Below are 27157 nucleotides of genomic sequence, written 5' to 3' on the forward strand. Positions count from 1 at the left end.
GCGAATGGGAGTTGTCTCCGAGGGCGTTCGAGCTGTTGGTCCTTCGGTGGGGGCTGCCAGACATGGATCTCATGGCCTCATCCCGCAACACAAAGCGGCCGCGGTTCTTCAGCAGACGGAAAGAGAAGGGCTCGGAGGGGGTGGACGCTTTAGCTCTCCCGTGGCCTCCGAATTCCCTTCTGTATGTATTTCCCCCTTGGCCGATGATCGGTCGAGTCTTACAACGCATCGCTCTCTTTCAGGGCAGAGTGATCCTGGTAGCTCCAGATTGGCCGCGTCGGTCTTGGTACGCGGATCTGATGCAACTCGCGTCGGGCGATCGGTTGAAATTCCAGGTTACTCCGGACTTGCTGACACAGGGTCCAATCTCCATGGACAATCCGGCCCACTTTGGTCTTACGGCCTGGCTATTGAACGGTCGCGGTTGAGTAAGAAGGGCTATTCGGATCAGGTTATTGCCACTCTTCTTCGAGCGAAGAAGATTTCTACGTCTACCTCTTATGCTAGAGTTTGGAAAGTTTTTGAGACTTGGTGCGGGAAGCAGAGTATTGCGCCCTTCCAGGCGTCTCTGGCGGCTATTCTGTCTTTTCTACAGGAGGGCGTTTCTAAAGGGTTAGCCTATAACTCGATTAAGGTTCAGGTGGCAGCCATTGCATGTTATAGGGGCCGGGTGTCGCGCTCGTCAGTAGCATCTCACCCGGACGTGGTGCGATTCCTTAAGGGGGTTCACCATATCCGGCCGCCGGTACAGCGCACCTGTCCAGCTTGGAATTTGAAGCTGGTACTTACTAGGATGCAGGCGGCGCCGTTTGAGCCTCTGTCGGCGGCGACGCTAAAGGATATCACATTAAAAACTGTATTTTTGGTAGCTATGGCGTCTGCAAGACGAGTGTCGGAGCTGCAGGCGCTGTCTTGCAGGGAGCCTTTTTTGCGCATTTCGGATGCTGGGGTGTCGGTGCGGACGGTGCCGTCCTTTCTTCCTAAAGTGGTTTCTTCGTTTCATGTAAACCAGAGTTTATTCCTCCCGGCCTTTCGGAAGGAGGACTGGGGGGCGCGTTTCGCGTTATTACGGTTACTGGATGTACGCCGTATGATTCTTCATTATTTAAGTGTGACTAACGACTTTCGCCGGTCGGATCATCTCTTCGTGGTATTTGCAGGGGCAAACAAGGGTATGGCGGCGTCAAAAGCTTCGATAGCTCGTTGGGTTAAAGAGGCTATTGCGTCGGCTTATCTGTTGGCAGGGAAGATCGTGCCGGAACAGCTTCGTGCACATTCCACTCGGGCATTGGCAACGTCGTGGGCAGAGTCCGGTGGTATGTCTTTGGAGGAAATTTGCCGGGCGGCCACTTGGTCGTCAGGGAACACCTTTTCTAAGCATTATCGGCTGGACGTGGCAGCCTGTGCGGAGGCAAATTTTGGCGCTTCGGTGATTGCAGAGGCGACTTTGGCGTCCCACCCAGTTTGAGGTTGCTTTGCTACATCCCACTGGTCTCTGGATTCATCTGCTGCTTTGCAAAGGAATGTAAAATTATGTCCTACCTGTTAATTTTCTTTCCTTTAGAAGCAGCAGATGAATCCAGAGCCCCACCCAGATGGTCTCTCTCTCTCTCTCTCTCTCGCTCTCTATCGCTTGTTCGTTGGAATTCTGAGTTCGGTTGGGAGATTGTTGGTGATTATTATTAGTTTCTTACATTTCTGATTACAAGATTTTTCACTGGAATGAAGTTTTTTCCTTTGGTTTGAAGGCTCATGCTCCTTTATTGGGATGCTGGGGCAATATGCATAACTGATTCAAGAGGAGGAACACCAGGCTATAAAGCCAACTGGAAATCAGTTCTCTATCTCCACCTGCTGGTCGATGTGAGCTATATCCCACTGGTCTCTGGATTCATCTGCTGCTTCTAAAGGAAAGAAAATTAACAGGTAGGACATAATTTTACAATACAGCCACTTGTACCACTTAACCTGATAAGTGCTTTCCTCAAATTATAGAATCATTAGACCTTTTAACTGCAGCCTGTGACTAACAACAGATGCTCAGCTTAAACTCCCCGCTCACTTCCATAACATACTTCCAGTTTTTAAAGTAAACTTACAGGGTTTTTTTTCTTTTAACTTATCTCAGTTTGTGTCTTTCCCACCTCTATACCACAATATTAATCAAATTGGCACCTTACTTTATCTGGAGCATCAATGAACTCTCGCAAGCTTTGTGACTGCACCCATAAACCAGAGTACATTTGCTGTGCCAATACAGGGCTAGATTCACTAACTCTCTTGGCCGTGTGCAATTCGTTTCCCTTTGCATGCAGGCTGACGAATTCACTAAAGGCCTGCATGCAAATGGAGACGATCGTTGGCACGCCCCCAGCCAACTGCATGGATCATTAAAGCCCTGACAGGAGAAACAGCATCCTGTCATTTCTGTCAGGGCTTCTGCTGCCAGCTTTAAAATTTTTTTTTTCATCGGGCAGATATTTTGCATGTTTTACACACGCAAAATATCTGCCCAATTTTAAAAAATTAAACTTCCCATCCCAACAAGTGCCCCAAACCCCACAAAAAATTTGCCCCTCTGACATTTTAAACCCCCTCCCCCAACCGGCCCACCGCACCACCCACCCAAATGGCCGACTGGCCCACCTCCGGCCAGGCCAGGCCTGAACCGGCACTCCCTATTTCAAAGTTGTGAGCAAGAGGGGTGCTCGGTCCCTCCTGCTCCATAGGCCGACCAATCCCCCAGCCGGGCCGGGCCTGACCCAGCACCCCTGTACCTCAAAGTTGGGAGCAGGAGGGGTGCTTGGTCCCTCCTGCTCCTTAGTCCTCCCGCAAAGTCTTCGAGGAGCAAGAGTAACCGCAAAGTCCTCCTGCTCTTGCCCCTCCTCATGATGCACTGCCAATGTGGGCCTTATGCCCTGCCCTGTTGCATCATGTGATGCACAAGGAGGAGCCTGAGGCCCTGATTGGCTCAGGCTGCAAACCAGTAGAGGTTAATCTTTATGAGTGGGTATATATCCAATCATGACCAGCAGGTGGAGACTGAAACAAAACTGTGGAATAGTACATAATAGATACATTTCCCTATTCCTATCAGTCTTCTTTCAGTCTCCAGCAGGTGTTGAGTGAGCTGTACCCATAATAATAATTTAATTTCTTATATACTGCCCCACCAACAGTTCTGGGCAGTTCACAACAAGAATAAAACTGAGCCGTTCAGCGAAAATTATACAGTTCCACAATAATAATACATCATAACAATCAATACAGCAGTAGCTAATGTTCAATCTAAAATCCTAAAATCTAATGAAAAAGATGAAAAAGCTAAAGAAAAAGATGCATAGTATATTAAACAGCCTACAGCAAATTCCTCTAAAAACTGGATCTCTCTTGATAGGGCTGTTGGAATTTGTTTAAGGGTTTCTAGTCCCTGTTTTTGGCTGGACTGAGTTTGGGTGGGCCCTGTTTGGGGGTCCGTCCAACCTCGGGGGTGTCAAACCCAGTGGGTCTCTAGCGGAGTCCCTTCCCCCACTTCCTCCACCTCCCCACATTTTTTTAGAGGAGCCTCAGCAGTAAGCCTTGCCCCCTAAATCAAGCTAGGCATATTGCTTAGAGAGCCTGTGGAGTCTGTTATATTAAAGAAAAAAAAAATCCTGAGGTAGTGCTGGTCTAAAAGGTTGTTTCCCTTTAATTTCACTGTATTTTACTGTATTTTTCATCTAACCGGCACTTTATTTCTAGCTAGGTCACGTTTGGAACAGTGAACACTTCACAAGGGAAAAAGTGCTCATTGTGCTCCAGACGCGAGGCACTCGCAGCTGGCCTGTGCAAGCAGTGTTCAGGTCTGTACGGTGGAGGAGCTCCATTAGCAGTGGTTGCGGGCACCCAGAGCTCCCCACCGATAGTGTCTCATGAGTCGGCTAGGAGCAGTGGGGAAGACTGGTCTTCTTCCACTGCCCACGGAGGGATTCCCTTGACTGCCGACGGTCAGGGTACAAAGGATTCCTTCTCAGCTGATTTTTTAACAGCTACAGGCCCTAGAGGGAGAATTTTTGTCGGGAACTTCGCCATTTTCTCAGTCTGGCCCCTCCATTTTGTCTACAACCTCAGGTGACCTTCCCCCTGTATTGGAAAAACAGAGGCAGGTTTCTGCTGGGTCCCCTGCTGTGGCAGGGAGTCCCTTGGAACCCCCTGGGGTTTTTTCCCCGATTTAATTTTTTTTTTTATGCAGAGCCTATTTTCAGGCGACTGGGGTTCCCGTATGCACCCAGGGGGTTTCGGGGAGTGGGGTTTCCTCTGCATCCCCTGTGGCTTTGCCTCCCTCTTCTCCTTTGGTGTTCCCTCCTCCCTCGTCCAAGCGCCCGCGGGTGACTTGGGATGAGGATTTGTGGTCTGAGGAGCATGTCAGCCTGGATGAGGACCTGGACCCTTTTGAGGATTTCCAGGGCTGTCTCGAGGGGGCGGCCACTGGTGGAGGGTTGTCTGGTTTCCCGTCCTCTGGCGAAGAGCTACGGACCTGATTCAACAGGTTTCCTTGGTGCTGCGTTTTGATGGTGCGCAGCCAGAGACTCCACGTGTGGGGGACCCTCTGCTTAGGGGGATCCGTATTGTTTCCAACTCTTTTCCTATGCATCAGGATATTCGGGATATTGTACTGGCGCAGTGGAAAACGCGGGAGGCGCCATTTTGGTTGGTGCGCACCCGGAGGGGGATTGGACTACATTAAAGTCGCCGGTGGTTGACGCGGTGGCCTCAGCGATTTCTAAGTGGCATACCGTGCCTGTTGAGGGCGATTTTGCCTTACGGGACTCTGAGGAGCGTAAGTTGGAGGCCATTCTTAAGCAGAATTTTCAGGTCTCTGCTTTGGAGGTCCAGGCAGCTATTTGTGGGGAGCTGGTGGCTCGCGCCATGTTTCAGGGTATATACATGATCATCTCTCCGTTCTTCTCCTTCATCCCAATTCTTCCTCTTTCCTTTCTCTCCCTCACATGTTCAGCATCTTTCCTCCCCTCTCACCCATCCCCTTGTGCCTTCCTTCTGCAGTATCTTCCTATCCCTCCATCCCTCATGCAGCAGAACCCTTGCCCAGCTTCCATCTTCCTTCCCTCCCATCCTTCGTGCAGCAGAACCCTTGCTCAGCTTCTATCCTTCCCATCCTTTGTGCAGCAGAATGCCACCACCGCGCAGCCATACTTACCTTCCATCCGAACCGCTGACCACGAGCGAGCCTTACATACCAGTACCTCCCTCCAAATCAGCATCAGGCCGACAGGTTGCTTCTGCCTTGTTCCCCAGTAAATTCCCTCTGCCGCATCACTGATGATGTCATCAGTAATGCGGCAGAGAGACTTCACCAGCGGAGAAGGCCGAAGCAGCCTGTTTAGAATGCTGCCGGCCTGATACTGATTTGGAGGGAGGTACCAGTATGTAGGGTTCGCTCGCAGTCGGCGATTCGGATGGGAGTGAAGGATGGCTGCTTGCGGGGGGGGGGAGAGGGGGCAGGGTAAGCGCTACCAGCGAATCCTGACTAGGACTTATTTTTAGGGTAGGGCTTATATTAAGACCTACCCCAAAAATCATGCTAAGGCTTATTTTCGAGATAGGTCTTATTTTCAGGGAAACACGGTAGTACTCAAATAATGAGTATGCATAATCCCACCCCCAGTAATAGGAGCTTTGACGTATCCCATTGTTCTGAACTGGCTTGGTAGAGACAAAAAGGAAGTTGAAATTTTAGTCTTACCTGTTAATTGCCTTTCCTTGAATCTTCCCTGATCTGCAGTACTGTTGATTTCAGTTACTAATCTCAAGTTTTTAATTATAGTTGGTCCTTGATTTTCCAGGCTTATATTTTGGGCCCTTAACTTCCTTCAGTGAATTGATTGTTTTGATTTTGAACATGGCTTTGACATGATAATACAGAGGATTTGTGACTGCACAGTGTTCTATTAGGGCATAGCTCCCATTTAATTTGGTCTATCTAGATCTGCTAGGTGAGCGTCATAAACCATCAGTTCTGAACTGGTCTGGTAGTACTCAAGGAAAGGAAATTAACAGACAAGAATAAATTTTACTTTTTCATCAATACTTTTTATTTCTCCATTCAATTACAAATGTACATCAGTTAGTTATAGGTCACAAACCAAAGCATGCACATATAATGATGCACACATGCAATCTTCAAGAAATCAAGTTGAATATATTTGAGATAATCTATCTAAAACAAATCAACCAAATATACAGTGCCATAAATTAAGTAAATAAATGATCTAAGCAAAAAAATAAATCAAGCACATTTAAGATAAACAGTCTAAGAAGAAATAGCAGCAAAAGATTTAGGGGTCGTTTTCAGTGCTTCCACTAAGGAGTGGACGGGTGTTTTCAAATTTATTTTTGGTGTGTGCAATAAGTTCTAAAAACTAACCATTTATGACCCCAGTATTAGTAATACATTTCCGTATATAGCACAAAAAAACCATCACACATATGGTCATTGATTTAGTGTAAAGCTTTAATATATTTCTAGGTGCTGGTCGCTAAAATGTTTTGTTTGTTAGATTTGTTAATTGTATGTGATGTAAACAATGGTATCAGGAAATGATGACGTCTATTACAGCAAATCAATCCAATTGACAAGTGGTGTAACAGTAGAATGAACTTCTGTAGATGAATTGTGGGACCCTACACAGTTCATATTTCGGCATATGCAAATGCCTTCATCAGGGGTCCATTACTGCTTCCAGGCTCTAGTCTCTTTTTTTTTCCTTTTCTCTTAACTTTGTTTATCCTTGGACAAGCAAGCAGCATATTCTCACAGATGGGTCACATCATCCATGGAGCCCAGTACGGATAATGCTAAAGTGTACTGTCACTTTAATTTAGAAAGCTTTGAGATCGCCCATAACGCGCATGTGCAAGTGCCTTCCTGCCCGATGCTAGCTCACTAGGTAGTTTTTCATTTTCGTGGAGTGAAAAGATGTATCTAGATTTCGTCCAGTCAAGTTTGCCTCTCCATTTTCATTATTTTCTTTGTCTTAGTTGTTTTTACTTTTCAAACTTTTATTTCCAAACAAAAATGTCTTTTTGTTCACAATTGGGGCCTGTAGGCAATTTTAAAGCCTATGCACCTACCAATGGCATCAGCGGCTTTTCAGCCTACTTTTTACTCAACCCATGGTACTCTGTACTTTTTTTCTCTTCAGCTTGGAATAGAGACAGCTGAGGGGAGATACGATTGAAGTCTACAAAATCCTGAGTTGGAGTAGAATTGGATCGATTTTTCACTCCGTCAAAAATTACAAAGACTAGGGGACACTTGATGAAGTTACAGGGAAATACTTGTAAAACCAATAGAAGGAAATATTTTTTCACTCAGAGAATATTTGAGCTCTGGAACGTATTGCAAGAGGTTGTGGATAGAGCGGATAGCATAGCAGGTTTTAATAAGGGTTTGGACAGTTTCCTGGAGGAAAAGTCCATAGTCTATTATTGAGAAAGACATGGGGCAAGCCACTTTCTTCCCTGGACGGTTGCATGGAATGTTGATACTCTTTGGGTTTTGGCCAGGTACTAGTGACCTGAATTGGCCACTATGAGAATGGGCTACTGGGCTTGATAGACCTTTGGTCTGACCCAGTAAGGCTTTTCTTAAGTTATTATGTTGAATAGCCCTCAGATTTTGTCTCTACTACATCTGTGTACATCTACGTTCATCTTTTTATCTTTTTTGTTTACTTGTCCTGCCATTCCCTGTTGTCTTCTTCCCTGGTCTCACTAGTTCCCCCTGTTCTTCCACTGGGCCCAGAATCTTCATTCTCATTTTCTCCCCTGTTCCAGCACCCCTTCTTTTTCCTCCATCTGGTTTCCTATATCCAACATTCTAGAGAATGACACGGTGAAAAAATTGGTCCCCGTCACCGCCCCGTCCCCGTCTCACCATCCTCTGCACCGCCCCGTCACCGCCATTCCCTTCACCGCCCCGTCACCGCCACTGCCACCCCATTCACCGCCCCGTCACCGCCACTGCAACCCCATTCACCGCCCCGTCACCGTCACCGCTGCATATATAAAAGCCTCAAACGGGTACGATTTTAAATACTTTTCTTTATTTACGTATAAAGGAAACATTCTTTAAAACTTTAAAACTTAGTTAAATATTAGTTAATAACTATACAAAAACAAACACGACATGTACTTTTAATGCTTACAATGTTAGCCTACATGGTAAGTAGACGCGGCCGCTGTACCTAATCGCGGCAAATCGTGTACCTAATCGTGTACCAAATCGTGTACCTAATCGCGGTCACTATGCTAATCGTGATTAGCATAGTGACCGCGGCTACGGCTGCAAGTCTCCCCTCCCCCCAGCGATCACGGCAGGAGGGCACCCAACCCCTCCTGTAGACCCCCCCCAACGGCCCTCCCGACAATCGCAGCAGAAGGGTACCCAACCCCTCCTGCCGGTCCTCCCAATGGCCTCCCCTAAGATCGCCGGCAGGAGGGTACCCAACCCCTCCTGCTGGACCCCCCCCAACGAACCCTCCCACCCCGGAACCCCCTTAGTCTTACTTTCCAAGTTGGACCGGACGGCTCCTCACACGTATGGCCAGCAGGCTTGCCTCCGTCCAAATGAGGCGGGCCCGCCCCTACCCTGCCCAACCCACAGGATCCTAGGGCCTGATTGGTCTAGGCACCTAAAGCCACTCCCGCTATAGGAGGGGCCTTAGGTGCTTGGGCCAATCAGGCCCTAGGATCCTGTGGGTTAGGCAGGGGAGGGGAGGGGCGGGCCCGCCTCATTTGGACGGAGGCAGGCCTGCTGGCCAGACGAGCGAGGAGCTGTCCGGTCCAACTTGGAAAGTAAGACTAAGGGTGGTGTTTCGGGATGGCGGGGTTTGTTGGGGGAGGGTCCGGCAGGAGGGGTTGGGCACCCTCCTATTGGCGATATAGGGGGCCGTTGGGGGGGGCCGGCAGGAGGGGTTGGGCACCCTCCTACCAGTGATCATAGGGGGGCTGTTCGGGAGCTGGCAGGAGGGGTTGGATATCCTCCTGCTGTGATCGTTGGGGGGGGGTTGGGGTAGGCAGGAGGGGATGGGTACCCTCCTGCCGCGATCGTTGGGGAGGGCTGGTTCTGTCGGCATGAAGGGCTGAGCACCTTCCTGCCGGCGATCGTCGGGGGGGGGGGGGCGGGTTCTATTGGCAGGAAGGGTTGATCTGACAAATGAGGAGCCAGTATATTGGGGGGCGGAGTCAATGCGGCAACGTGCAGGTGAAACACAGGTAAATAGCGGTTCCTAGAAGGGGGGACATTGGCCTGCGGGGACAAATCTATTCACCATTTTTGCGGGCGGTGAAAGGATTTGTCCCCGCGTCTGCGGCGATTTGCTAATGAGGTCACCATAACCCGCAGTCAAACCGCAGCCACGCAGCGGTTCGCTGTGGGGATCGCTCCCCGTGTCATTCTCTACAACATTCCCTAACATATTTCCCTAATTTACGGTTGTTTTATTTGATATACCGCCATTTTTAACAAAAAAGTCAAATCAAAGCGGTTTACAGGATGGATTTGGCTTCACGAGAGGATCCCACCTTTGTGTATTTGAATTTAAGGGCAAGCTCATCTGTTCCACCCTACACTCAGAAGCTTAGAGTGATACAGGGACAAATACTATGCCAGGGTACACCTGGCGGGGCCTCTGCGTGTGCGGAATGCTGGACTTGATCGACCTAGGGTCTGATCGGAGATGGCACTTCTTATGTTCTTATGTTTGCTTAGGTACATCAACTATTGTCAGGACTCCTAGACCACATTGCACCAGAACAGAAGATTAGGTTCTTACCTTGACAATCTTCTTTCTGGTAGGTGTGTCTAGGAGTCCTGACTCCCTGTACTGTCAGAATTCACCTGCTTACTGCCTTGGACAGAGTGTATGTCCACATCTGCAGATCTTCTCCTGCAGTCTGATATGAAGAGTAAAACATCTAACGTAAAAGAAAAAAAAAAAGAGATTCTCTTGGAGATCCATATGTGTTAGTGCTGGTTGCATTTTGACAGATGGTTTGTTTGTTCCACCTAAGTTTATGTTATGAGTTGATGAACTAGGTTCAGTTTTGTCTTACAGAGCAGAACAGAAATATGTTATCAAGTATGTTCCCTGTCCCTCTCCTCATTTCTTTGTTTTAGTGCTATTCGATTGCTTTGGTACAAACTGAAGGGGGCTCTACAGCACTAAAGAAGGAGGCAGAGCTGAAGAATGTAAATTTCATCCTTCTGTAATCAACTCCATGAGTATGGGAATATTACCTATCATCAAGACTCCTAGACACATCTACCAGAAAGAAAATTATCAAGGTAAGAACCTAATCTTCCATTGTTCTGTGCTTAGAGCATGCACTTTTCAGTGTATTCAGTTTTTTTATGTTTTGTTCCAGCTTCAGTGTAGATTGTGGATTAACCCTTTATTGAAAGTTTTGAATGTATTTGCTTGATATATTTGCATTAAAAATGTATGACCCATAGAAGATTAAATATGAAAAGTAGTTAATGTTTTGAGTAAAAAGATTTTTTACATACAACACAAAAATGGGTGGTTGTTTTGAATTTTTTAAGTGGTTAGCTGCATCTTAGATTTTATTGGTGTGCTTGTTATAGTGTTGAATTCAAACAAGAGGAGGTCCATGAGTTTATCTGGTGTGGTGTTAACCATCTCTGCAGAATAATACTACCTTTGTTTCTCTATCCAGACCTCAGAGCTGGGTGTAACGGAGCACGTTGAAGGAGATCCTTGCAAGTTTGCACTATGGGTAGGAAGAACACCAACTTCTGACAACAAAATTGTCCTAAAGGTATTTCCATGTGACAGTGTGATTTACTTGCAAAAAATGTGTTTTTAAATGTCATAAAATGTTGCCTTTAAGGAAAACGGGGAGCAGTACATTCTTGCTGTAATTTTTTGTTGTTGGATGATCCAGAAGCCCTAGGCCAAGGGCCACAATGGGAGTTGATAGAGTTTAAGAGGTTGATGCTGTCTGAGAAGCTGAGAGAGAGGATTGACTCCCAGTACAACCCCTATGCTTGCTGCCTAACATCAGTTTTTCAAAAATGCCCTTACCCCCCCTCCCATAACAAATTATGGCACATCTGTAAGCTGCCACTGACATAGATCAGCTACAGCTTTTACAACACCATTATGAGCAGATATTTTCATGCCGTTTAAAAGCAGAGAATGTCTCAGAGTGATGGTGGTGTAGAGGTTGCAGTAGGATCTGCATCAGCAGTGAACTGTGGGTAAGTAATGACAGGCTGCAGAAGGAGCTTTGCTAGCCATTTGCACTTTTTTTTTTATGCTAAGTAGTGGGCCAAACGTTATGTCAGTGGACCAGTTTTGGCTTATGTGCCATTGTTTGCCTGGCTTTTCCCTAGGCAGTTTCATGGTGTTTTTTTTAAGCCAGAAAGAGCTTTAGTCATGCTAAAACTGACACCATCATCCTACAGCTGTGAAGCTGCTCTCTATCCTACAGATCACTTTGATGCAGTTTCCTGATAAAAATGCATGTTCGTGCACATATTTCTAATTGAGACATTACAGTTTAGGATGATCATTGAACAGCATCTACCAGTAACCTGTTTCAGTTCTTGAATCATTAATATTTTTGTGTGAGTACATAAGCACACCAGAAACTACTCTGCTGCTTGACCTGGTGCTTTATTATTATTTTTAAGGCCTCTAGTATTGAGAATAAACAAGATTGGATCAAGCACATTCGGGAAGTGATTCAAGAGAGAACTATTCATCTGAAAGGAGCTCTAAAAGAACCAATCCATATTCCCAAAACAGCTACAACAACGAAACAGAAGGGAGGAAGGAGGTGAGTACAGAGTAGATGTTTGTGCTTTACATAACAGGGGAATTTGGTGTGACAATCTCTCCTCAAACTGCTTCTTGATTAATAGACATTGCTTAGTTAGTCCACTGCCACCATAAAGACTGGGTTGATCACCAAGGTTTTATTTTAAAAAAGTTTAAAATCTACCTGCTAAGTATTGGAAGGGTTTTGGCACTAGCTTGCTGTACATTTAAGACCTGAAAACATATCTGAGTTAGCAGCATCACCAAGCTCCCTGGCAAAGACAATCAAACCTTGGTACTTTGGGTTTGATTCACCCAAATTCATAACTTTACAAAATGATATGGTCAAAGTTTTTGAAATGTATTTATTTAAAACATTTTTTATTTGTGTAAAACCTAGGCAGCTTACAATAAAAACATCCAAAATCATTAAAACATAAAACACATTTAAAATAAACAATTACATCCAATATATTAAACCAATGGTCATATTGAAATCATCCTAAATACAAAAAACTCCTCATTTCATTTGAATGCCTGGACAAAAAATGGGTTTTTAACAGATTCCTAAACCCTAACATTTTTTCACAAAAACATAAAATCCCAGGCAAGCCGTTCCACAAAATTGGCCTGGCCTCTGAAAAAGAAGATTTTGCTGTATCAACATAATGTATCTTTCCTCTTATTCCCTCTTCTAACAACATACGACTCTCAAATCTCAGTGTACGTTCTGGCTTATATATTTGCAGAATATCATTAAAATAAGCAGGCAGTTTGTTATATATCCCCTAATGGACCAGTTTTAAGATCTTATGCTGTATACAAAATTGTACTGGGATCCAGTGAAGCTTAATATGGGTGATATATGATCAAATCTTGATGCTCCCATCAACATGCAAGCAGAAGAATTTTGTATAACATGTAAAGCTCATACTCGAGTTGCTGCAATACCTAAATATAAGGCATTGCAATAATCCTATTTTGATAACACAATGCTTTGTAATACTTCCCAAAATTTCTATCCTATGAGTACCCCCTTCAACTGACACAGCTTCTCAAAATAAAATAGCCACCTGAACTACCCTTGCACCGGAATGGTGGTCTACCTACGCAGCTTGAGCCCAAGAGATGCAAGCTGGAGTCATCTAAAGGGGGCTCCGTGTTACCTAATACAGCTTTTTCTCCTGAATTTTGTCAGTCTGATGTGGAGAGCTTATCTGAATGAACAAGATCCCCAGAGGACGTTTAGCAGATAACAGGAGGCACATGAGGGGGCTTAGGCTCCCAGGGCATGTCTAGGACAGTATCAAGAGTCTGGCCAGGATCTGGTGGACCTTGTGGATGGAGACTCGGAGGACAAAGGGTCTATATGTATGCCTTTAGTGTCACAGAGTGAGCCGTCCCTGCTAGGAGATACATGGTCGTTTTATCTCCCATGGTTCACCAACTGTTCAAACCCTCAACTCTGCTGAATCTATGGGGGAGTTAAACTTGGACCTCCCTGCAGGTCTCATCTGGTCTGTGCTCTATACTGAGCAGAATGAGAGCCCAGTCATTTTCATTTCCCTTTCATCCTGATATGAGTGTTTTAGTCATTGGGATGCTCCTGAAGGATCTCTAAAGGTAGCCAAGACAATGGCTCAGCTGTATTGAATGGTGCAGGAGTGTCAGCATATGTTCCCTCAGCCTAAGGTAGATTCCTTAGTAATGCGGGTAACCAAATCATGTCCCTACAAGTGAGGGAGGTGTGGTATTAAATTATGTGCAGGATCGCAGAATGAATGTGATCCTTAAGAGACGATTCAAAGCACTAGCCTTGGGAATCAAAGCAACTGCAGAAGCATCTTTTGTGACATACTAGGCTGTGAAGACTTGAGCTTGTGAAGGGTGAACCTTTGCTCCAGCTCCTAATAGCAGAAGTGGATTACATGACCAATACTCTCTACAAAATCATCAGAGTCATGAGTAAAGTCTCGGCTTATTCTATCTCAGCCTGCAGAATGCTCTGGATCAAGCAATGGATAGAAGATTCCACCTCCAAGGTTACCCCTAGCAGACTTCTTTATTTTTTTTTTTTTTTTTTTTTTTTTTTTTCCTTTTTTTGCCATTTTAGTCAGATCATCGCAAGCAAATTAATAACTTTTAAATGCTTAGGGGTCCATGTGCAAAGCTCATGTCCTCTGTCTTTTGGGCAAACTTTCTTGCCAAGGGCAGCAATTTACTATACCACTTCTGTGCCTTTTCTTTCCTTCATGGTGGAAAGCAGGGCCCTGACAGGGTTGGGTTGGTTCTCCATGTCTTTGACGTACAGGTCTTTAATGCAGCAGCAGCAGTTGAATGCTTCATAGAGGAAGGCCAGGAGCATGAGCGATACCACAGCTGTAATGAAGAGAAGTAGGATGACAAAGCAGGCTGTGCTCCAACCATCATGAAAGGGGTAGATCTTTTGTGCCTCAAAGCTCAGGTGTTCATACAGGGCCAATGTCTCATTCTTCCAGGAAAAGGAGGCCATGTTGTCAAATGTTCTCGCTGTCAACAAAGAAACTACAAGGAAAAAGAAAAAAAAAAAAGGCCTGGTTATGTTGTCCTTACACCCTTCAGTGGTGGTCAAGATGGCAATGTACAGAACTTGGGAGGATTCTGTCCAGCACTAGCAGACTTCTTTCAATGGACAAATATTGTTCGGAAAGGGGCTGGATGATTTCATGACCAGCATGGCAGTTCGTCTGCCAAAATCACTACCTAACAGCAGACTGAACCTCGAGAGGCTCCGAGCAGTCTAGTTTTTGTGGCTCTAATCGTTTTCGGCAGTACTCAGGAGGAGGAGCCTTTCAGAGATCATACCAGGGATCACAACAGAGATTCTCAGGACCAGGTGGAACCAAGCCTCCAATTCTCATCCCGCTTCAGCCTTCAAGAAAGCACAATGACTCCAGGTCTGGAGCCTGAAGATAGGGGGGACAGCTTTCTGAATATGGTGAGGCCTGGGCGCAGATCTCATCAGACTGTTGGATGCTGGAGATCATTTGGAGCAGTTACAAGCTCAGATTCACTCAGCCCTTAACAGACTGATTTGTGGACTCCCTGGTGGGGTGACCAGAGAAAGCAAGCAAAGTCGTAGCTACAGTTCAGATGTTGTTAGATATTCAGGCTGTGCTAGCGCAGATACTTCATAGTGTCCAAGAAAGGCGCCGAAGATTGGAAACCCATTCTGGATCTTGCACACGTTATTGCAGCACTGAAAGTTCCACGCCTTTGCATGGAGACAGTGTGATCAGTCATGGTGGCGCTGGGGAAATTTCTGACCTCCCTGGATTTGACGGAAGCCTACCTGCATATTCCCATTTCTGGAACACAGATAATTCTTGAGATTTCATGACCTGGAGAACCATTAACAATTCTCAGCTCTTCCCTATGGACTTGTGACAGCACCTCGAACTTTCACCAAGGTGATGGTGGTGGTAGTTGCTCATATACGCAGGGTAGGATTGCAGGTACATCCATACCTGGATGACTGACTAATCAGAGCTCTGTCATTCTCAGAAGGAGAACAAGCATTGGCTCATGTAGTCCGGGTCCTGCAGAGCCTGGATTGGATAGTGAATTTCCGAAAGAGCCGATTGGTTCCATCCCAATACCTGGGAGGTTTTTTAACACAGCTGAAGGTCATGTCTATCTTCCAGAGGCACGCAGACAAAGCTTTGTAACCAGATAGTAATTTTTGTTGTGTGTTTTGAAAGAGGAAACAAATTTTCTACTCATGATATTGTAGACCTCTACCATATCTTCACTGCCATTTTCTCTGGAGTCATTTGAATTTAGCTTACACTTTCTCAATATTAGATCAAGGTGAGTTAAATTCAGATACAGTAGGTTATTTTCTTGTCACCAGAGCACTTATAATCTTGTTTGTACCAAAGGGTTCAGTGGCTTGCCCCAAGATCATAGGGTGCTACAGTGGGATCTGGACCCCGGCTTCCCTGGTTCTGAGCCCACTGCTCTAGCCATTAGGCTACTAAGTTGTTCCAAATTCCATTGCTCTTAGATTGTGTGCTTACTTTTTATTGTGAGAACCAGTTACATCATGAGGATCAGTGGCGTAGCGAAGGTGAGAGTTGCCCGGGACGGTGGCACCCCTACCTCGCCCTCTTCTCCACCCCTACCTCTACACGCTCCTTTTCTACCCCCACCCCAGTGCCGCGTACGCCGCTTCCCTTCCCCTGTACCTCTGTAATATTCCTGGTTAGAGTAGCAACCCCAAACCTGCTGTCGTGCCTGTGTGGGCTCTCTCTCTGACGTCACTCCTTAGGCGCGGGTCCAGGAAGTGACATCAGAAGAAAAGTCGATGCAGGCGCGACCGCAGGTTGGGTGTTGCTGCTCGCACCAGGAACGTTCCAGAGATACGGGAGAAGGAAATGACATGCGCACATAGCAGTGGGGGAACTGAGAGGAGGACAGGTGCCGTGCCTCTACCAAGACGGCGCCCAGGGCAGGGTGCCCCTCTTGCCCCCTCCCCCTTTTTACTACGCCACTGATGAGGATCAAAATCTTTTATTACTTCAGCTAATCCAAAAATTTCTCCAGTACAGAATTCCTGTTTAAATTCATGTCTTCCTTAAACTTTCTTCAGTTTTCACTTTCAAAAGTCTCAATGGCATTCCAAGTCCACAAGGATGTGGACTGAGCAGGAGTCAGACAGTTTCAACTGACTCTGACAAAATTATTTCAGTGCAAGCAGATTCTATTGGTAGTAACCTGCATCACTATACAAAGTAGGGTAAATATAATCAATTACTGATATTCAATTCATTAAAATGCTATACCAAGAATACCAAAACATAAAATTTATTAAATGTTTAATTTATTAATTTATTTAATTCAATTCATATCCTAAAAACTAACAAAACTTATTTCATCTACATTTAAAATCTACAGAGTGTTATTAATGACAAAATCATAGGCTGGGAAAAGCTACATCACTTTTCTCCTACAAAACGTTGTGCATTGTCCACCTTTAAGTGCAGCTTCTACAGGTACTGAAGTAAATTGATGGAGACTGTGTTAGGGAGCTCTGGGGGTAGGTTGGGGTGGGGGAGGGATGTGTCTTGGATTGCACCACATTATTTTGCCAAGCTGAAACAAATCGTATATAATTTATGCTTGGATTCTCTATTCAATCACTGTTTTTGTAAGATAAAAATAAGAAGACAGAATCCAGACTGCTTTATGACTAAGTGAAACTCATTTCCTGTCCTTTGTTGAAACATTGACTGTTCATCAGAATCTCTTGTCATAAGTTAATATTTTTGGAAGCTAGACTAAATGCGAAACATAGAAACATGATGGCAGATAAAGGCCAAATGGCTCATCCTGTCTGCCCATCCACAGTAACCATTATCTCTTCCTCTCTCTCAGGGCAGAATTAATTAATTGAGGGCCCCTAAGTACATAAGTACACTGGGCCCCCCTGCCCCGCCCCATTTATTTACCTTTTTTTAAAATTTACTTCTTTATTTCCACTTGATTTCTTTTTTTCTTTTATTTTAAAATTCAAAACAAATAACAAAGATTACCATACCAGTGCCAGTGTACAGTTTTTCTTCTATGCAATCTCCAAAGATCTCTGACAAATCCCCCCTTCCTTCCTAGAGGAAGAGATCTTCAGCTGGCAGGGCTTTGGGAAGCTGACCAATTTATATTTTGCATTTGGGTAGGAGGCATGGGGCATGGTGGGAAGAAAATTTAGTGCCCGCCATTTTATTGGACTAATACATTTCTCAATTAGCTTTCAGATGTTTAAACATCTTTCTTCAGGTCAGTAAACTATATTGCTGTTACAGTATCCCTGTCCTGACCTGAGGAAGGGAGTTTTGGTCTCTGAATGAGTAAAAAAAATGTATTAAAATTAGTCCAATAAAAAGGATCACCTTATTTCCATTTTCTATTAATAAACAATTATCAACACAGCTACAATAATACTTTATCCTAAAGCAAATAGAATATTTTTTTTTACCTTTGTTGTTTGGTTTCTGCTTTTCTCATCTTCTTATCACTCTCTTCCTTCCATCCACTGTCTGCCCTCTCTCTGCCTCTTCCATATAGCATCTGCTCTCTTTCTATGCCTCTTCCAGAAACTGTCTTCCTCTCCCTTCCATTTCTCCCTCAACTCCCCCCCCATTGGTCTGGCATCCATCTAGTTCTCTCCACTCCCCCCATGGTGTGGCATCTCTCTTCTTCCTTTCCATCTCTCCTCCCTCCCAGCAGATTTTAGCATCTATCTCTCTCTCTTCCTTTCCTCCTTTTCTTCCCTGGTCTTCCTTCTCAATTTATTTTCTGCCTCTGTCTAAATTCTTTCTTACTATTCAGTCCTCAATTATCCTCTTTCATTGTGTCTACCTTTAGCTTGCCACCTCTTTCCCTCATCCCTTCCAGTATCTAACTCTATCCTCTTCCCCCAATCCAACATGTGCCCTTTTTTTCTTTCTCCTCCTCTCCCCTTCCAGTGTCTGCTTCCCTCTCTCACCCCCTTTCATTCATTGTCTGTCCCTCCTGTCTCCCACACTTCCATTCAGCGCCTGTCGCCCTCTCTCTTCCCCCACTACCATTCAGCGCCTGTCCCCCCCATCTCATCCCCCCACTTCCATTCAGCGCCTGTCCCCCCATCTCATCCCCCCACTTCCATTCAGCGCCTGTCCCCCCATCTCATCCCCCCACTTCCATTCAGCGCCTGTCCCCCATCTCATCCCCCCACTTTCATTCAGCATCTGTCCCCCATCTCACCCCCCACTTCCATTCAGCATCTGTCCCCCATCTCACCCCCCACTTCCATTCAGCATCTGTCCCCATCTCACCCCCCACTTCCATTCAGCATTTGTCCCCCCATCTCACCCCCCACTTCCATTCAGCTTCTGTCCCCATCTCACCCCCCCACTTCCATTCAGCTTCTCTCCCCCATCTCACCCCCCACTTCCATTTAGCTTCTGTCCCCCATTTCACCCCCCACTTCCATTCAGCTTCTGTCCCCCCATCTCACCCCCCACATCCATTCAGCTTCTGTCCCCCATCTCACCCCCCCACTTCCATTCAGCATCTGTCCCCCATCTCACCCCCCACTTCCGTTCAGCTTCTGTCCCCCTTCTCACCCCACCACTTCCATTCATCTTAGGTCCCCCATCTCACCTCCCACTTCCATTCAGCATCTGTCCCCCATCTCACCCCCCCCACACTTGTCCCCCGTCTCACCCTCCCATACTTCCATTCAGCATCTGTCCCCTGTCTCACCCTCCCCCCCACACTTTCATTCAGTATCTGACCCCTGTCTCACCTTCCCCCCACACACACTTCCATTCAGCATCTGTCCCTCTGTCTCACCCTTACCCCCACATACATTTCCATTCAGCATCTGTCCCCCTAAACCTAAAGCGCCATTCAATCTCTTCCTCTTATCGGGCCATCTCCCTACTTTCCCCTCACCTTCATGGATGCTTTCTAAAACCAAAGTTCTCTCATACGGGCCATGACGGGGAAGCCGTTCTCACAAGTTGCATGCGCACGCCTCTCCTGAAGCTTTTCCTCTGATGCAACTTCCGGTTTCTGCTGGATCGCATCAGAGGAGAAGCTTTGCGGCAGCTGCGCATTTGCAACTAGTGAGTGTGGCTGCTGCATCAGAGCCCCTCTGAGAGAGAAAACTGGTTTGGAAAAGCACCACGAATGTAAGGGAAAAAGATGCCTGGACAGATGGCATGTGCCCTTTAGTCTGGCCCTGCTCTATAGATCCCACAGCATGTGGGAATTCAAGAAAGCCTGGGATAGGCACTATCCCAGGCTTTCTTGAATTCAGACACAGTCTCTTGTCTCCACCACCTCTTCCGGGAGACTGTTCCATGCATCTACCACCCTTTCTGTAAAAAAGTATTTCCTCAGATTACTCCGAAGCCTCTTAACCATCCTATGCCCTCTCATTCCAGAGCTTCCTTTCAAATGAAAGAGATTTGACTCCTGCGCATTTACATCACATAGGTATTAAAACGTCTCTATCATATCTCCCCTCTCCTGCCTTTCCTCCAAAGTATACAGATTGAGATCTTTAAGTCTGTCCCCATATGCCCTCCGAAGACCACACACCATTTTAGTAGCCTTCCTCTGGACCAACTCCATCCTTTTTATATTTTTTTGAAAGTGCGGCCTCCAGAATTGTACACAATATTCTAAATGAGGTCTCACCAAAGTCTTATACAGGGACATCATACCTCCTTTTTCCTACTGGCCATTGGCCATACCTCTCCCTATGCACCCTAACATGCTTCTAGCTTTTGCCATCACCTTTTCAACCTGTTTGGCCACCTTAAGATCATCATATACAATCACATCCAAGTCCCGCTCTTCTGTCGTGCATATAAGCTCTTCACTCCCTAATCTGTACCGTTCCCTCGGGTTTTTGCAGCCCAAATGCATGGCCTTGCATTTCTTAGCATTAAATTTTAGCTGCCAAATTTCAAACCATTCTTCAATCTTTGCCAGGTCTTTCTTCACATTATTCACACTATCCTGGGTGTCTACTCTACTCTATTGCAGATGCAAATCTTACATGACAGCCCTTCATCAATATCGTTTATAAAAATGTTAAAAATAGCAGGCCCAAGAACAGAACCTTGAGATGCACCACTGGTAATCTCCATTGATCACTGCCCTCTGTTGCCTTTCACTCAACCTGTTCCACAGAGTGAAATCTTGTAGCAGCCTTGAGTTTTGATTTAATGTTTTATGCAAGTCACTTGGAATGATGGATATGGAGGTTATAATTTATTAAATGGCATGAAACCTAGAAAACAATTATACATCCCTAAAAGTTCAAAAGGGTGGCTTGTATCAGATATGTTTCTGCATAGTATCTACAGCAGGATCAGGTTCATTTGGTAACAAGCATGCAAGGTTTTCCTCAAATGTGTTTCACCCTCCTTTTTCAGTTACTGCATTTGCAGATTATGATCATTCATAAGCCAGAGTAGAGACTTAAGTGATAGCAATGTGTTTGGAGTTAGTGAACAGCAGAGGCTGTACAATTCAGGGTAGGGAGTGGGGTTAGGAAAGGTGCATGGCTGAAGGGCATCGGATATTATGAATGCTTCAACAGTTTTAAGCTTTATCTACAAATAAGATTTTGTGTAAAGAATGACATGGGGACAAATTTTCTCTGTCCCTGCAGAAACTCTCTGTCATAAGAACATAAGAATTGCCACTGCTGGGTCAGACCAGTGGTCCATCGTGCCCAGCAGTCTGCTCACGCGGCGGCCCTCTGGTCAAAGACCAGCGCCCTAACAGACAAGCCCTACCTGAGTACATTTTGGTTCAGCAGGAACTTGTCTAACTTTGTCTTGAATCCCTGGAGGGTGTTTTCACCTATGACGGACTCCGGAAGAGCTCTCCAGTTTTCCACCACTCTCTGGGTGAAGAGGAACTTCCTTATGTTTGTACGGAATCTATCCCCTTTCAATTTTAAGAGTGCCCTCTCGTTCTCCCTACCTTGGAGAGGGTGAACAACCTGTCCTTATCTACTAAGTCTATTCCCTTTAGTACCTTGAATGTTTCGATCATGTCTCCTCTCAATTTGCTCTCTTCGAGGGAGAAGAGGCCCAGCTTCTCTAATCTTTCGCTGTACGGTAACTCCTCCAGTCCCTTAACCATCTTAGCCGCTCTTCTCTGGACCCTTTCGAGTAGTATCATGTCCTTCTTCATGTTTGGCAACCAGTGCTGGATGCAGTACTCCAGGTGAGGGCGCACCATGGCCCGGTACAGCAGCATGATAACTTTCTCCGATCTGTTTGTGATCTTGTTCTTTATCATTCCTAGCATTTTGTTCACCCTTTTCGCCGCCGCCACACATTGCGTGGACGGCTTCATCAACTTGTCAATCATAACTCCCAAGTCTTTCCTGGGAGGTCTCTCCAAGTACCGCCCCGGACATCCTGTATTCGTGCATGAGATTTTTGTTAACTACATGCATCATTTTACACTTATCCACGTTGAACCTCATCTGCCATGTTGATGCCCATTCCTCGAGCCTGATTATGTCACGTTGCAGATCTTCACAATCCCCCCGTGTCTTCACTACTCTGAATAACTTCGTATCGTCCGCAAATTTAATCACCTCACTCGTCGTACCAATGTCCAGATCGTTTATAAAAATGTTGAAGAGCACGGGTCCAAGCAACGAGCCCAGCTGCACCCCACTGGTGACGCTCTTCAAGTCCGAGTATTGTCCATTTACCCCCACTCACTGTTTCCTATGCTCCAGCCAGTTTTTAATCCATGTGAGTATTTCACCCTCGATTCCATGGCTCGCAATTTTCCAAAGTAGTCATTCATGCAGAACCTTGTCAAAGGCCTTCTTAAAATCCTGATATACAATATCGACTGGATCGCCCTTGTCTATCTGTCTGTTTACTCCCTCAAAGAAGTGCAGCAAGTTCGTCAAACACCATCTGCCTTTGCTCAAACCGTGCTGATTGGTCCTCATCAGCCCATGTCCGTCAAGGTGATCAATGATGTGGTCCTTTTTTTAAATTTGTTTATTTATTCAACTTTTCAAATTATAGACAAGCAAATCAATACTTGAATACAGATATGTAATTTAAAAAACACATAAAATTATATTACCAAGCACTACTTAAATCAGTAATGGTTGGAAAGAAAATAATTATTAATTATTTAGTCCATTACTTTAAGTAAAGATCCAAGTTTTAGAATTACATATCAAGGAAATTTTTCATTCCTCTTAAGAACAGTTCAGGAGACATTAATTGAAAGCCCCAATAGCCTGGATTTAAACTACCGGAGGGGCTATTGGACCAATCACCACTCTACCCCCTTCTTTGGCCACAATAAATTCCAACAGTTGCTTTGGTTCAAAGAATAAAAAAAAATTTCCCTGTAGTGAAACACAGCACTTTGACGGAAGTTTCAAAATAAAGGTTGCACCCAGTGCCAAAACTCTGGGTTTATAAAGTAGAAAGTCCTTTCTCCTTTTCTTTGTCACTTGAGCAACATCAGGAAAAATCCGAATTGTTGAACCAAAGAACTTATCGTTCATATGTCTAAAATATAGTCTAAAAAGTAAATCTCTGTCATGCTCCAAGGCAAATGTCACCAAGAGAGTACGGTACTCCTCTTCATAACCACTTCAGAGAACTTTCCAAAAATTCTGTTAAGTTCATTTCTCCTTTTTCTGTTGCTTCAATTTCAATAGGGGTTGAACTATCTTGCTTCTTCCCTGTAGATAAATATTGTGCCCCGGTTATAGGTGGTATGTTTTCTTGCGGAATCATCAATATTTCCCTGAAGTATTTCTGCACCATCTCAATTGGAGATAATACTGAAGATTTAGGAAAATTCAACATTCTTAAGTTGTTCCTTCTCTGCTTATTTTCCATATATTCAAGGGTTTTTTTAAATAAAAGATCTCTCTTTAATAATCTCCATTTCTAAATTTTTAATTTGGGTGATCTGTTCCTTATGTTTTTTTATATCATCTCCCTGTTGTTTTAAGATTTTTTCATGGGCTTCTACCTGAGAGCTGACAGAGACATAATCATGCTGAACAATAGTCATTGCCTTCTGGAGGTTAAAGTCCATGATTTCAATAGCCCTCCAGAGTTCTTCTAATTTTACCACTGTGGCTTATTCAACTGTCCAAACTGTATCTTACTCATGGAAGTTAGATTTTCCCCTGTCTCTACCAAGAGAGCCGATGTCTGTACTTCAGAAGGAAGGTCTTCTCCTCCCTCTGCTCCTCCGGGACTATTCAGTAAACTCCCATCCTGAGTAAACAGTGTAGCCACGCTCCCTGCAGGGATTCTTCCGGGTTGGTCAGGATTTTGCCCCTGGATCCAGTGTCGTCTGGATCCAGGTTTTTGAAGTTCTGGGCACCAGAGGAGTCGGCTGGGTTACTCCCTTCCTCTTCCCCATAATTGGGTCCGTATCTCGCCTCGTTCTGTGGCGTCTCAACGGGCCCACTGGTAAGAAATAGCCAGCGAACAAAACGTCCTGCGGCGAATCGCAATTCAAAAAAGGATAGAAGGGAAGAGGGTAATTAGAAAACGCTATCGGGGAGCACCTCGCCTAATGTCTGCTCTAAACGCCATTTTGGATCTCACGTCTCAATGATGCGGCCCTTTATCAGCGACTCTACCATCTTTCCTAATACCGAGGTCAGACTCACCGGTCTGTAGTTTCCCAGATCTCCCCTTGAACCTTTCTTGAAGATCAGCATAACATTCGCTACCTTTCAGTCTTCCAGAATCTTTCCCGATTTGATCAACAGATTGGCTATTAGTTGCAGCAGTTCAGCTATGGTCCCTTTCAGTTCCTTGATGACCCTTGGATGGATGCCATCTGGTCCCGGGGATTTATCAATTTAAGCCTATCAATCTGCCTACACACCTTCTCTAGATTGACCGTCAATCCTGTCAGCTTTCTGTTTTCGTTTCCAGCATATCTGATTCCTGCAAGCTCTGTCCTCATCTACACAAACCTCAAACACTTTAAAATCATAAAGTGTTCGAAGCTTGTGTGGTTAAGGCAGAGCTTGCGGAATGGGGCAGGGGCAGAACTTGCGGGAACGGGATTGGGATATTGAGATTGGATGGGTACAAATTTCCCCCTGTCATTCTCTAAAGGACTACTAATAGTATTTATGATATCCAATGCCCTTCCGCCATGCTCCTTTCCAAGCCCCGCCCCTACCCTTAATTGTCCAGCCTCTGCTGTTCACTAACTCCAGACATGTTTCCAATATCTTGCCTTCCTCCTACCAGTACACCTACCTTGACGTTCTTCTCGCTGTTACTGCTGTATCTACTGTAAAAGCTTAGGAGTACTAAATCCATTCCATTCATACCGAGGCAATAAATGGAATGGATTTAGTACTCCTAAGCTTTTGAATAGTTCTGTATTTTCCGTCCCCGACCCTGAGGAAGATGTTTGAAACGCGTCGGTGGGGATCTTAATAGAACCATTCCAAGTTAAGTGGCATGTTTTAAGACTTTCATAAACTTATGAGGATGTATTTATCACTAAGCACTAGCATTTTATTTTTCATGAAGTAAATGAATATTACAATATAAGAACATAAGAAGTCCTAACGAAGGAAAAATTTCACCATATATATGCCCCTATGAGGAAGGCTACCAGACTGTATACCTAAATACTTGACTGGGTTAGTGTGGCTCTCTGAGGAGCATGGTGTTGTCGCCTACTGGACTAAATTAAGGTGGTAACTAAAGAATTACTAAGTTGTTGATTTATAGACCTTGAACATTTTGAATAGTTGTGAGAGTTCTATATTTGTTGGCCATGACTGTCATGCCAGTGCCACACCCCCTCCCCAAATTATGCAGGCCAAAAATTGGCCTTCATTGATGACTGCAGTCTGAGCTTAGGGCCCAGCAAGTGCTACCTCATAGCTGCTTATAACAGGGTGGTTTGTTTGTTTTTTCAGGGATGGAGAGGATCTGGACAGTCAAGGAGATGGCAGTAGTCAACCTGATACCATTTCCATTGCCTCACGGACATCTCAAAACACACTGGACAGTGATAAGGTAAGTTGAGGGCTCCTTGTGCCTGTAATGGGATAGGTCTGCTGAAGCACAAGAAAGTTACAATCTGCAAATTCTCAGCAGCAAACAGATGAAACAGACCATCAGATAGTAGAGCTAAGAAATTTTGTTAATCAAAAGTGTCTGACATGATCACACACAAAAACACATATGGGGGATAGGGATTGGGACTTGTATACCACCTATTTTTTTGTAGTTTTACAACTACACTCAAAGTGGTTTACATACAGGTACTTCAAGCATTTCCCCTATTTGTCACAGTGGAGGATTAAGTGACTTGTTCAGGGTCACCATTTAAAAGCAATGATTATCCCAGGACAAGCAGGCAGGTATTCTCACTAGTGGGTGATGTCATCCGACAGAGCCCTGATACGGACGTCTCACAAGCATACTTGCTTGCAGAAACTCAGAAGTTTTGAGATGCCCGAACTGCGCATGCGCCAGTGCCTTCCCGCCCGATGGTCCAGGCGTGTCTCTTCAGTTCTTTTCTTTCCGCGGAGCTGAGAAGTTCTACTTCAATTCTGCGCTAATTGCCGTTTTTTGCCTTCTATTGCCGTGGTTTTGAGTTCTTTTACTCTTTATCATGTGTTTTATTTTCTTCGGTTTCTTATTTTTTTTAAAAAAAATTTCTTCCGGCGATTCGACCAGGTCGGCCGCGTGGCTCAGGCCCCGCTCCTTCGATCTTGTGGCGGAGCTTTTTCGGCCTATGTCCCGGCCAATTACCGGTTTTAAAAAGTGTAGCAAGTGCCAGCGCACGATTTCGTTGACGGACCCGCATCGACACTGCCTGCAGTGTCTTGGTCCAGATCATTTCCCGAAATCGTGCTGGCCTTGTTCCACTCTCACAGCACGTGCGTTCAAGCGTCGCTGTTTTTTGTGGGAGTCGATGTTCAAGATGGAAGCTGCTAAGGAACCCTCAGCTTCGACTTCGGCCTGCGCTTCGCCTGCACCGGTGAAGTCATCCGCCGCTTCTGCTGCACCGAGTCTACTGAAGCCGGCTTCGTTTGTTCCGGCTTCGACTCCGCCTCCTGCTCCGGTGCCTTCCTCCGTCTCCTCAGATCAGGTACCTCCTCCTCCCATTCCACCAGTGGTTCTCAAAGTGCCGAAGGCTTCCAAGCAAAAGCACTCGACCACAAAGGAGCGCGAAGACCGTGCAGGAGGTCCCACTTTAGGTGCGGCTCCCTCCTTGTCGGCTTCGTAGCGGTCCCTTTTGGAGGCTCAGTTTGTCGAGCTCATGACCACCATGGGACCCAGGTTGATAGCCACAATCCAGGGTGACCAGCCGGTTCCACCTCCGGGGGGCGGACCGCCCCCCTCCTCCTCCTCCTCGCCGTTCGCTCTCGCTACTCGGCGAGGAGGAGCAGCGATTGGCGGCCGGTCCTTCGAGGCGGGCCTCTTTTAGTGACATGCCCCCTTTAGAGCCCATTACGCCTCCGGACGAAGAGGTGTGGAATCCCTCTTCGGGTAATCGAAGTCCTGGGCATCGCAAATCACAGGAAGAGTTCTTCCGCACTCCTTATCAGGCCTGGACTGCGTCTCGGGAGGCGTCGAATCCCCCCCCTCTACGCTCTACTGCCTCGAGTCCCATTTACTCATTGGAGGCTTCTGGGCACCATTCTAAACATCACCGATCTAGATCCCCTTCCAGACATCGGGAGGGGCATCGGTCCAGGCATTCTTCGAGGCACTCCTCTCGAC

General features: G+C 45.6%; 2 protein-coding genes across 8 annotated transcripts in view; one reads left to right on the plus strand and one right to left on the minus strand.

Moving 5' to 3' along the window:
* TRIO (trio Rho guanine nucleotide exchange factor) overlaps nucleotides 1-27157 on the plus strand; it is an 830868-nt gene that overhangs the window by 569171 nt on the left and 234540 nt on the right. For all 7 annotated transcript variants that reach the window (XM_033929852.1, XM_033929845.1, XM_033929848.1 and 4 more), the window contains 3 exons: nucleotides 10741-10842; nucleotides 11720-11865; nucleotides 25342-25441. In XM_033929852.1, coding sequence (XP_033785743.1) covers nucleotides 10741-10842; nucleotides 11720-11865; nucleotides 25342-25441 — 348 coding nt within the window. The remainder of the gene's footprint in view (nucleotides 1-10740; nucleotides 10843-11719; nucleotides 11866-25341; nucleotides 25442-27157) is intronic.
* LOC117353660 (small integral membrane protein 18-like) lies at nucleotides 13996-14358 on the minus strand. Its single transcript, XM_033929853.1, has one exon. It carries the CDS (start codon nucleotides 14356-14358, stop codon nucleotides 14068-14070), a length of 291 nt encoding a protein of 96 aa, XP_033785744.1. The 3' UTR covers nucleotides 13996-14067.

This window comes from Geotrypetes seraphini, chromosome 2, assembly GCF_902459505.1.
Source record: "Geotrypetes seraphini chromosome 2, aGeoSer1.1, whole genome shotgun sequence".
Taxonomy (NCBI): Eukaryota; Metazoa; Chordata; class Amphibia; order Gymnophiona; family Dermophiidae; genus Geotrypetes; species Geotrypetes seraphini.